The 13,011-nt window shown below is 41.5% G+C and overlaps 1 protein-coding gene across 5 annotated transcripts in view; it reads left to right on the forward strand.

The window, feature by feature from the left end:
- Positions 1-385: 385 nt before the first annotated feature.
- The window catches only part of LOC308080809 (CLIP-associating protein 1-B-like), a 92,469-nt gene continuing 79,843 nt past the window's right edge, over positions 386-13,011 (forward strand). For all 5 annotated transcript variants that reach the window (XM_080422821.1, XM_080422823.1, XM_080422822.1 and 2 more), the window contains exons 1-6: positions 386-483; positions 1,331-1,899; positions 10,035-10,113; positions 10,424-10,527; positions 10,773-10,864; positions 12,813-12,888. In XM_080422821.1, the coding sequence (XP_080278947.1) occupies positions 1,717-1,899; positions 10,035-10,113; positions 10,424-10,527; positions 10,773-10,864; positions 12,813-12,888 (534 nt within the window). In that variant the 5' untranslated portion in view covers positions 386-483; positions 1,331-1,716. The remainder of the gene's footprint in view (positions 484-1,330; positions 1,900-10,034; positions 10,114-10,423; positions 10,528-10,772; positions 10,865-12,812; positions 12,889-13,011) is intronic.

The raw sequence follows: 13,011 nt of genomic DNA on the forward strand, positions 1-13,011 counted from the left end.
ACTACAATTATTTGAAAACTTTATTTACTAGTTACTCTGCAGATATAAATTATGATATTATGAAACATACATTAAACACTTTAGCCCTATTTTATACATAGGCTATTTGTAGATCTGCTATTTTCAAACATTTTAGTACTTTTACTTTTGGTACTTTAAGTACATTTTGATACCAATACTTTTGTACTTTTACTCAAGTAAATTTTGAATTCAGGACTTTTACTTGTAACAGAGTACTTCTGCATTGCAGTATTGATACTTTTACTTAAGTAAAACATCTGAGTACTTTTTCCACCACTGCTCATGTGGCCTACATAGTCGCTTCTTTCGGGCTTGTTTTCCTAGACACTGGTTGCTTGTTTCTCTCACAAAACCTGGCAACGCCTTGGAAGTGAATCAATCGATCCAAAGAGCCTCTTCCTTCGATCCGTCCAGGCAGCCTGTGAGTGTGTGTGAGGGTGTGAGTACTAAGTACAGCAGCAGGTAGGCTATGAACCCTTATAACCGTTATAACGTCTAAAGTTGCTGCATTACAGGCTTATAAAACCTCTCCCAACAATAACCCAAGGCGTTGGGTTGATGTGTTTATTATAGCATGCTATGCTAGCTAACACTAGCCTAGGCTGGAAGCTAAATGGCTAAACTAACCAGAATTAGACATTGTTATAATAGCAATGAATGGTGTGTCTCTTATATTTTAGATTTTGTGTGCAAAAAAAGTGAAAAAGAGCATTGATTGTTGCAGTTTCATACTTTCATGTATACTGTTGTATATTTGTGACTACTGCCATGTAATTTGCTCAAATAGAAAAACATTTGAAACTGTAATAGCAATGAATGCAGTGCTATAACAGTATAATGACATAAGCAACCAATGTTAATAGATTGAATATCTATATAGGGTCCAATGCTGTCTGATGTTCTATGTTAATTTAGCTATGGCTTCCTTTGGATTGACTTGGGACTGAATGACTTCCTATCCAACTGTTTAAATGAAATGTTTTGGTTGCTTGTTGATTGATTGATTGATACTTTATTAACAGTCTGCAAAAGAAGCCCCCAAAAAGCACAGAAAGTACAGTTCTTTACAAAATGATGCTCAAAGGATTAAACCCAAGAAAGCACTATGGCTTGTTTCCATTGGGGTCCTGTGTATTCAATTCCGTGTTCATTGTATGTAAACTTGGCTCCTATTTAAATCCGTCACAGTTGTACGTCCATCCATGATGTTTATTATTTTGCACTGTTGTTGCAATGTTTTGTGTAAAGCACTTTTAATTGACGTGCTGTTGAAATGTGCTGCACAAATAAACTTGCCCTTGCCTTGCAGGAGTACAAGTGAATGAAGAATGAAGTGCAGCCCCTCCAGCAGCCCTCATCCACAGGATATGTCCAATCTAAGGCCTTATTCACCCACGCTGGCTGCAGTTGAACTATAAAAAAAAAAAACGAATCTCTGCACAGAATAGATATCCGCCAGATATCCCTCAACGGTTCCTCACCCCACACCCGTCATTGGTGGGTGACTGGGAGCACGACGACTCGGGTTCGAGAGCGCCGGGAGGGGAGGAGAAGAACCCCTGAAGCTGCAGAGACTGTGGCCTTGGAAGGTTTCCGCTGCGCACACACGCACAGAGAGCGTTTTGCGGAGTCCCCTGTGGCCCGCCTCGAGTCCGCCGAGCACCACGGAGGAGGAGGGGGAGGTGAACCTGAACCATGGAGCACTGCATAGAGCAGGTGATGCAGAAGGACCTGGGGAAGAGGCTGCAGGCGGGCCAGGAGCTCATCGACAGCATCCTGGACGAGGAGAAGACGCCGGACCTGGAGCAGGACCAGACGGCGCTGGACAGGATGGTGGACGGCGTGGCCAGCTCCTGGGTGAACGCCAGTAACTTCAAGGTGAGAAGGGGGTGGCGGGTGGGGGGGGGGTAACAGATGTCTCTCTAGTCTGAGTCTCTAGGGCAGTGGTTTTCAACCTTTTCCATGCCAAGGACCCCTAAATTGATATACATTTGGCCACGGACCCCCATCTGAAAATGTTTTGTGCCAGGGACCCCCAGAAGCAAAGATTTGAGTTAAAATTTTTTGCTTTAAAATAAATATATATTCAAAAGAAATTCACACATTTTCAAGATTTTTCAAAAATAGCAGATCTACAAGCTCATAGCACTTGGTGTTATGCACTCGGTGCCGCGCTATGAGCTTGTATATCTGCTATTTTTTAATGGCCAAAGCTAAGTGGTTAAAATGATTGTGACGCTATGTTAACTAATTTTGCTGGGGACCCCCTGGTACCCCCCCCCCCCAAGGACCACTGGGGGTCCCCGGACTACTGGTTGAGAACCACTGCTCTAGGGGAGAACCACGGTGGCTTGTGGGGTTACAGAACTGTAAGGGTCCATTTGAAACCCCCTCAATGAACCCTGAGGGTCCCTGGACCCCTGCTTATACCTCCTCCTACAATGAATAGTGATAATAGCCGGTCTACAAGCCCACACACAACGCTTCGCGTCACGATGCGTTGTGAGCTTGTAGATCTGCTGTGTTTGACAATGTTAGACATGCCCAAATTCCCCAAAATAGGGATGCCACTGTTGAAAGTGATTTAAAAAGTGGTTTGATTCTCGACTCCTTCCTGACCCCCTCTTGTCCTATCTAAATATAGCCAAACGCTGTGTTAAAAATGTCTGTGAAAATCTGCAGGGATAGGGCAATTGTTCTATTTATAGCAACAGCCAAAGTGCTCTTGAGCAAAGAACGTTACCCCCCCCCCCAACTGCATTGCCAGCTACTGTAACAGCAGTAGACTACTGTACAGTCTGTTTACATTATGTGATAATCACTCACAAATTAAAAACAGCTGCATGTGTCATCATGGCAACACAACCTTTTGAACTGAGAAATTAATCTAAGCATTTTAGATATTATTCACTTCAGAGTGGGTGGACAGTGTTTGGGGATGGTTCTGAAAAAAGTAATTGAGGTATGTGTACATTGAATAGCAGTTTGCAATGTAACGTCACTAAATGACAACTGATTTACTCTGACAGGCTTTCTTGATACATTCTTTTCACACCTCATGAATTTGCAGGTCTGCCTTCAGTCCACTAAAACGTGTTATGTTGTTTATGATAGTCATTGAAAAAACTGCGTATGAGAGTGAGTGTATATATAGTAATAGTATGGTAATTACTAAAGAGCTATTTGTCATTTTTGCGCATTAAAACATCTGCATGGTTGATAGTTTTCTAAAGCCACTTTGGCTGGTAAGTCAAGTTAAGTTAAGTCTGTTCCCTGTGTGTGAATATACACAACACAACTGAGTCTGACTCTTGGCTGATGTTTCTGGGGAAAGTGCAGACAACCTTTTGGGGGAATTTTATCTACTGTAATAGAATTAACCTGTTACAGAATATTAAATAGACCTACTGAATGGGTTGCATTACATAATACTGCACACTTTCCATGGAGCAGCATGCTACAGTAGTAATGTGTAGTAGGTACTACTCTGATGTGAACTTTGTATTTTTTTTTTATTGTTATTAGGAATATTTCTCATTGCCTCTGTATTTCCATGCTCAAATGGGATAATGCTCACGCATCAGGCAGACTTAACCACTTAAAGCCCAGCATCCTTAATGTGGGAAAAACCTTCGTTGGAGCTTGTCGATCGGCTATTTTCAGCAAAAGCTTTCTCCACAATTACAGAAAACAGAAAAGACACTAGTGTAGAGCCCTGAGGAACAAACGTATAGGGTTTAAGTGGTTAAACCTTCTATACTTGTCGACTAACACTTAGTTGACCAGTGTTGGCTCTGTGCTCTCGCGTTTCTGCCTCTAGTCTACACCAAATCTACAACAATAAGGATGCCAGAGGGTTCAAGTGGATCGATCACATTCCAGAAAACAACATGAGACATGTAGAACATCTTAAACTTTCAAGTCAAGGAGGACACAATACTTTCTTTTATTGATATTTATAGAAAAGTCTATGTATTTAGGCAAAGAGCCTTCTTCAGAGTTTCTTCAAATTCTCAGAACACGGCTCTTTGAGAAAACACATAAGCATTTTTCTGCTCTGATGTGCGTCAATTTTATCCTCCTTGACTTGGAAGTTGGAAAATGTGCTTCCTGTTTCATATCTTTTTGGTACAATGCTCACTGGATTAGTATGGGTTTTAGCGCTCCACAGAGAGCTGTTCTGTTGAAGCGCAAACCTCTTCGGCTAACGATTGGCATGGATTATGTTTACGTTTGTGGGGATCGAACCTGCTGTGGCTTCCTGATTAAGGCTACAATACGGCCCTAAAGCATCTTGCTCCGTTGACTTTTATTTTCTGCTTTTACCTGACGCTCTCATCCAGTCAGAGGGCCTCAGAGCCAGTTGGCAGGAAGGATCTTGTCAAGAGGGAGATGACAGTGTCCTGGTCAAGGACACATTATCAGGCCACATACACTTTGATGTTTGCTTCTCCCTTATTACCACTACAGGGTTTCCAGAGCAAAAGACTCGAGCACGATTTATACTTCGATATACGCTGAAAATAGTCAATCTACAAGCTTGCATCGGGACTTGTGTGAGCTTGTAGATTGCCTATTTTTGGCGCACGACGCCCTGTCGTATGACTCTTCCTCTTACAACAAAGATTTCTCTTTGTATTTGAGCACAGCTTGTAAAGCTAAAGGCCAAATTTATCCTTTTCATCACACACCCCTCGACAAAACAAGTGACACATATCACTTTTGAGATTACATCACATCACGTCTTTAAGTCGGCAAGGCAGAGCTCTCATTTGGAACTGAGAGCCTTGACCCCCCAGAATCTCCCTCTGGGGGTGGGGGGGGGGTGTAGCTCTCATGCCGCACTGTAGCATGATTGGATTTGACTGCAGCCAGCGCTCTCACCGTTGACCCACTGGAGTGGTATGATTGCCATCGTTCCGTATCTAAGATTCAAGTCCTCTGGACAAACTGTCCCCCGAGGGGGGAGCGCACTAGCTTAGCTTGCAGAAAAGGCTTTTTCATAATTGATAGGTTGTCTTGAGTGGCAACGGCGGTTGAATGCAAAGCATGTTGCATAAAGAGGCTCCTCCTGTGGCTGTATGGTTGCTATGGGTGGATAATTTAAAGGCCATTTATCTTAGTGTGCCTGTGTGTGTGTGTGTGTGTGTTTAATGTATGCTGATGTGATACTGCCGCTGCCTGTTAATCAATACGTTGAGATCCAAGAAGCTCAGCAGCACTCCAGTGCATGCATGTCCTATATGACCATATATAGGGGACGATGTGCACTGAATCATCTATATGTGTATTATAGCCTCACTCTGGTAACCACATGAAATGTAGCGTACCTACTCTGGGGGCGAACATTCGGCTATTTCTGGCAAAGAGATTTGTTGTGGGGGGGGGGGCAGAATAGACCCCTCCCCTGGGAGACTCTGGTCAACAAAGAATACAGGGTTCAAGTGCTGTGTCAGCAGACAGTATTGAGGCACTTGGATGTGACATTAGGATGGCTGAATGTGACTAATTATTGTGAGTCATAATGGTACAGATCAGTTTTATTTTCAGTTAATTTACAACCATCAATTTACGATTTCAGGCATTTTAGCAGACACGTTTGTCCAGAGCGACTTGGACTTACAAGGGCGACATCGGAGTAAATGTCATGAAGCCTGGTTAACAAACGACAGGGTAAATAGTCACGTAGAGTGCAAAGAGAACAATGTAGCGCTTCAAAGAAACTAGGATACCAGGTAAACATCCAACCTGTCTGTCTAAACAACGCGCTATCTAAATAACATTCTTAACAGTCCTAAAAGGCCTCAGTCCTCCGGAGAGGAGAATCCCAATGATATACCGTTGCTGTCGGGTGGAAACCTCCTATCTCCACATTTAATTTTTTCTTCTTTTAATGAATCAATGCTATTAGTAAACCTGCACATCTGCCTGTAGGATTTACAAATTATTAACCGACGGAAAGTATTAGCGCTTGTGACTAAATCTCATAACTTTATTAGATCCATTGGAACAACACAGTTTTATATTTTTAATTTCCTGAAAAGTAAGGAGGTTTCTCTACCAGACAGCAATGACACGATTGTCTCAGTGTGTGTCTGTTTTTGTTGTGGCGCTCCTAAAGATTATCTGCCGCATTAGCATGCACTTGACTTTTCTTAGGGGGGTGAACTATTTCCCTCTTTATCATTGTAATGTGTGCAACATTATGCATGCGTGGTGGTGGTTATGAATACATGAATATTGAGGAAATAAACTATGGTTACGGCGACTGAAGAGCTTTGCATGATCACTGAGAGAGGTGCGCACACATCAAAGAGGAACACAGACACAATCACACCTACACACACGCACACGCACACAAGCATGGATGCGCGCACGCACTCTTACACTCTTTCTTACACACACCCACACACACCACCACCACCACCACCACCACACCACCACATCACACATTATCCACACATCCAATCACAGCACTGCATTCTGCGCTGTCCTGCAAAAGGCAGCTCTCTCCGTCTCCAGTCGCCCCGGTGATGGCTGCGTCTCAGTAATGGGGACGAAGCTCCCATGTGATGAGAGAGAGAGAGGGAGAGATAGGGAGAGAGAGAGTGGTGAGCTTAATTTACCGGCACTATTAGCCCAGATCTGGTTCTGGTCTCACTATCGCACGCACATACACATACATACACACCGAGCCTTGTGGAGCATGTCATAGGAAAAGGTGGCCTACAGTACCGTCCGATTTGTCTGGGAAGAGAAAGGGTCTTTGTTTTAGGGATGCAACAGTTAATTGAATTAATCAATTTGATCTATTATGAAACATAATCAATTTGCGCCACGTTGTGTGAGCATGCTTCTCGATTATTTGAATAAACCAAAGAGTGATCAATAGAATAATTGCTAAGAAAAGACTTGATAGATGCAGCCCTATTTCAGTTGTTAGTTTCAACTTGAACTGTGGATACAGTATGTTATTATTAAGGTAGATACTATGAATAAGCCCCTCTGGGTTCCTTTCTAGTCTCTCCCTGCACTATTAACAGCTTGCTATTTTCCTTTTTTTTATTACTAAAAATAAACTAGACAAGTGAGCATGGAGGTGTGTGATTGCCGCACCGTTTATATGAAAATGATCAAGTCACAATATTGACTGCTGTGATTCTCCAATGTAAAAAGAAGCTGCAATCTTTGTTGTAGAAAAAGAGCGACGGAAGCGGATGGAAGCACGATTAAACAAAAATCATTGTTCTCGGAGTTCAGATGAGTGAGTTTTGTGTTTTTAGGGTTGATTGATGTGCTAATAATGAAAATTCTCCCCACTCAATATTGTCTTCTAATGGCTCTGTGGCTCACAGGAATGTGGTCTGGGCTGCGTCCCTTGCCTGCAGCTCTTAAAACCACTTTAACCGTATATACTTACAGTAGTTGACCGGTGTGTCCCCCAGGGCTCTATACTAGGGCCGCTCCTTTTTCCCCGCCTAAAATAGCCGATATACAAGCACACAACGCGTCACAACGCAAATGTTTTCCACAGAATGGAGGACGCCAGCGTTGATGTGGTTAATTCTGTTGTTAATTACAGCATACCACTTATGCTCGTGGAACCAAAGATTATGCAGCGGTTTGCACTCATCTCTCTCTCAGCCTGAAATGTAAAATGAAGTTGCGTGCATCATCAGTTGTCCAGCACATCTCAGATTAAAGAGAACATATCTGTACGGGGCTTATGTGTTGTCAGGCTTCCTGTTATGCCTTGTCTGTTCAAATCAGGTTTAAATATAGAGAGAGAGAGAGTCGACTGACTGTATCGGCAAAGGAAGCCCCACCACCAGAGCTGTATTTCTGTGTGAGGGGGAGAAAGAGAGCCTGGTCTGCTCACTCAATACGCTAGGATGAAAGGGAGGAGGTAGATGTTCACGTACTTACACTGCAAGCGCATTTTGTGTGCTTGTGAGTAAGTGTAAGAGAGAGAGTCATGAGTGGGAGGTGCATGTAGTGGGCGGATGGTAAGAGGGACTCACTGCAGCATGTTCACAATCACATCTGTGTGTGTGTGTGTGTGTGTGTGTGTGTGTGTGTGTGTGTGTGTGTGTGTGTGTGTGTGTGTGTGTGTGTGTGTGTGTGTGTGTGTGTGTGTGTGTGTGTGTGTGTGTGTGTGTGTGTGTGTGTGTGTGTGTGTGCTGTGTACACTCCCGCCTCATTTGGTGTGTGAGTGATATTGCTGCCTTCTGTCTGATACTGTGAGGATCAACACCGAGGCTAATGCTAATTGCTAAACTGCGGGCAGGCAGCCAGCGCGGTCAGATAAATTCAGCCTATTTTACTACCAACAACAAGACGAGACGAGATGAGTTGCAAACCCCCCTCACAGCAGCAGCAGTAAAGCATTTCCTTCAAATCCCAGAGGCACACACATCACATTATATTTCTGTAAACATGACATATTTTACAATTAGCTGTATCTAAATGTATCTTGTTAATGTGATGAAGGAAGTCTGCTGTATTTTACCCAGAGTGTGTACAGGCATGTAGGTTGGGATAGTGCTAAAAGACTAGCAGAGGTCTGCTTGTACACTATGTCTTAAATCACAGTTGAACAAAAAAGAGAAATGTTGTAATATTTAGAGCCCGACGCGTTGAGTACAATAACAATTGCCTATGATCTTACGCTACCTCCAGGTTTCTCAGGTCAGCTGACTTGGTTGGGGGCTACTGGTAGTCCCAAGAACTAAACTCGGGCTCAGGGGTGACCACGCCTTTGCTGTCGCAGCCCCTAGACTATTCAGCATTCTCCTCCCTATCAGATCTACTCCCTCCATTGAATCTTTGAAATCCAGGCTAAAGACTCCCTCTTATTATTCACTAGCTTTTGAATTCCACTGATATGGTTAATGTATACCGAACTTTGGTCAATGACAGTTGTTTTAAAATGTGTTTTATTAATGGATTTGATTAGATTTTGGTGTTCTTATGAACACCAGATTGTGGTTAAAATCAGGACACATCAGCCGCATAATTGCCGATACTGATGTAAAAAAAATAATAAAAAATACAATAAAATAAAATACAAAATAAAGTAATGGCCGATATATCAGCCAGACCGATTACTCAGGATAGAGTTAATAACAGTGGTGGAAATCACTACATTTCTTGATACCTTTATATCAACTAAAGTTTAGGTGCTTTTCAGATTGATTTTAACAACATAAAGTAAATGTTATAGTTAAGCATCAATAATAGAAAAAAAGTTATATTTATTCATCTGAAATGGGCCATTCTGTATAATGAGTACTACTGCATTTGAAGTACATTTGAAGTATATTGTTTATCCTAATACTATTGTTCTTTTGCTGAAGTCAAATTTTGAATGCAGGACTTTTACTAAAGTACAATATTTCAGCAAAGCATACTGATTCGGAAGGAAGGTGGAGAAATAACTGCAGTTGTATCACATGTCCAGTAGATGGCGGCATGGAGCAATATGTATAATGTTTATTCACAATTGAAATGTTTCTCTTATTTTAAAGAGGTTCCAAAAATTGCATCATAGCCCAGACACAAGGTCCAGGTGATGCGATAAGTGTTGATATCATGGTGTTAGCATGGTTGCTCTCACTATACGTTCACTGAGTAACCAACTCCACCCCAAGACAAGGAAAGATGACAAAGGCAGAGTTGGAATGAATTTATGACATTCTGTGTAACAGTTTCTCTTATGGTTGGTTGCTCCCAGTGGCTGCAGTTTATCATCCATAATGAAAGATCTTACATATGTCTGTGGTGTTTGTGTGATTAAACCCATAGATTTTGTTTCCACAGTGAGATATAAGTGGAGAAAGTGTGGTTTTGTCAGGTTACCCACAATGCATTGCAGCGCCTACATTAGAATGCACTGCTCTCATTGGTCTGACTCGATCTCATGTTGAAATGGACCCAAATCCTCTGTTTCTTTTCTTTCCTTTTGGTATTTCTTTGGCAAATATACATGTTAATGTATATTTTGTGTTTTTCAGGTTGCTTTGTTGGGGATGGATATCTTATCGGCTCTAGTTACAAGATTACAGGAGAGGTTTAGGACCCAGATTGGAACTGGTAAGATGTTTCTCTCCTTTCATATGAACATGCATACAGTTGCTATTCCTAAACCAGATAAACATAACTTACTTAAATGTTATTCATGTATTTATTTATTTCACACGTTACCAGAAAATAGTTCTCTCTCTACCACTTTTTCTTTGAAAATGTGTCTTGGAATTGAAGTTGTAGTGTTTGATTGTGTATATATTACTTTTCCTTGCTTTTCTTTTTCTCTCCACTCCTCCACCCTTCTTTCATGCTATCATAGATAGTTGGTGTGTGTTCCAGTGTTGTACTAATGTGAGGTGTGTGTTTGTGTTCGTAGTTCTACCCAGCATGCTAGATCGTCTAGGAGACTCCAAGGACCAAGTTAGAGACCAGGACCAAGCTCTGCTACTGAAGATAATGGACCAGGCTGCTAATCCACAGGTGACACGCACGCACGCACGCACGCACGCACGCACGCACACTTCATTATTAAATTCATTATTAAATTCATTATAAAAAAAGTCTTAAGTATATTACTCAAATATAGAAAAATTGACCAACAACAGCCAGGTGCAAACCAGCAACTAATAACCTCTGTCTGTCCGCCTTTCTGTAACCCCCCCCTTGCTCCCTCCCTCCCACCTTCTCTCTCTCTCTCTCTCGCTCTCTCTCTTTCTCTCTCTCAGTATGTGTGGGAGAGAATGTTGGGAGGCTTCAAGCATAAGAACAACAGGACCAGAGAAGGCCTCTGTCTCTGCCTTATCTCCACATTAAATGTGTAAGTAACAACATTCTCTGTTTGTATTCTGTCTTTCACATAATATATGGGTTCTGTCTAAATTGCAGGGTTGTCATATTATTAAGCCATTAAGACCTGAGGCCGATTCTCCAAATGCCTTCTAAATCAGTAGTTCTCACACTTTCAAGATTTTTCAAAAAAATGTTAGCTTTAAAAAACAAAACAAAACAAAAACATTAGTTACACGTTCTTATGTGTATAATAGCACTGGTCCATGATTTAATCCCAACAACAGAAATATATCTCCTCTTAATCTCTTTTTATCTTCATGTGCAATAAACTTAAAACATCTCCCACAATGGTGCACTGATCATGTGCTCCACATGAGTCATGAGGACAATTTACATTTTATTTACATCTTATCCAGAGTGACTCACAAGAACTCAAGTGAACAAACAACAAGGTAAATAGTCACATAAGTAGAGCGCAGAGACATTGTAGTAGTGTCTCAAAAGACACCAGGTGAACAATGAACCTAGTATCTGTCTAAACAACATGCTATCTACCTGAGTTCGAAACCGACTGCTGTTATGTCACGCATGTCTAACATAGCAATGTGGTCATCTGTCACTGTTGGTCAGTACTTCGACTGAAAGCGGTCATGTGTGAAAACAGCCGGCTGTCGTCATGGAAACGCGACTTTCTTTGGGCAAAACTGGCCATGTTGCTTGTATAGATTTCGGTTCCTTCATCCTTCTTTTTCTCAGTTCACTATCGGCTGGAAAAGTGTTTGTCAGATGATTTGTGGTTTGTCAGAAAGTATCGTTTTAAGTTCCCTTTCTTCACGGCTTTATTGCTGAGCAGTTGTTGCAGATACATACATTTTCCATTTAACATGACTGGGGAAAAAAACTATATCTCAGAGTTCTGCTTGGATATAGATGTCTGTCATCTATATTTCATCTTTCATCTCTTCCCGAACTAATTCTCAATACTGTTTGTCTTGTCTTGTTATCTGTGTTTGAAAAGTAGTAGTAGCCTATTACTCAACAGTAAACACACACCTGGACCATTGATATTATGCTGCCAGGACCACTCCTATGCTAATTTTCACTGCGCCACTCCCAACTCCCCTCATATGAGTGGGTGGGGGGTTCACATTCAAACCAGCAAGCTTGAATGCAGGATTGGATATGCATTTTATGAATGGATGTTTTTGTCTTTTTGTTGTTGTTGATGTTTTCAAATTGCTCTGTGTTTCGACCAAAAAGCCCCTTGGGACTGACTAGTTAATCTTAAGACATAAGTTGCCCACAAACATATTTATCCAAGAACTTAAAAAGTAACATACTGTTGTAATCTTCTTGTTTCATGACTATACCCATTCTTTTCCATTTTGCATTTATTTATATTAGACATATGAATGTGAGGTTCCAAAAATTGCACCATAGCCTAGATACAGGATCTAGGTGATGCTTATGTGTTGGATTTTATTGTGTTAACATGGTTGCTCTCACTACACGTTCATTGAGTAACCAGTATCACCCCAAGACAAGGAAGGATACTGATGATGGTGCTGGAGTGAATCTATGACATTCTGTGTAACAGTTGACTTAATGGTTGCTCTCCATGAATGTAGTTTATCCTCCATAATTAAAGAGCTTACATATGCCTGTGGTGTTTGTGTGATTAAAACCTTTTATTTTGCTTCCACAGTGTGATATAAGAGGAGAAAGTGTGGTTTTGTCAGATTACCCACAATGCATTGCAGCGCCCACATACTTACTACATACTTACTCTCATTTGTCTAACCCTATCTCATGTTGTATTTATATAGACTACTCTATGTTAACATACTGGTAACATATTGCAGTATTCTTTATGAGGTCCTATAACTGGATTTAGTTTGAAAATATAAATTATTTGATATGTTTTGTCCAAATGATGGAAATCGCTTTTTTGAAACAAATCTCACATTTCCTTTTAGCTATGGATCTCAAAGCCTGACACTCAGCAAAATTGTGCCGCACATCTGTAATCTCCTGGGAGACCCTACGAGTCAGGTTTGTGCTACTTCATAACATTCATAACCATGAGCGTCGACTGGTCCTTTTGAGCATGCTTGGTTTGTTGCACATTGCTTACACTGGTGGTTCTCAACCTTTTCAGGCCACGACCCCCCAAAA

Source organism: Gymnoscopelus braueri, assembly GCF_963280865.1.
Source record: "Gymnoscopelus braueri genome assembly, chromosome: 24".
NCBI lineage: Eukaryota > Metazoa > Chordata > Actinopteri > Myctophiformes > Myctophidae > Gymnoscopelus > Gymnoscopelus braueri.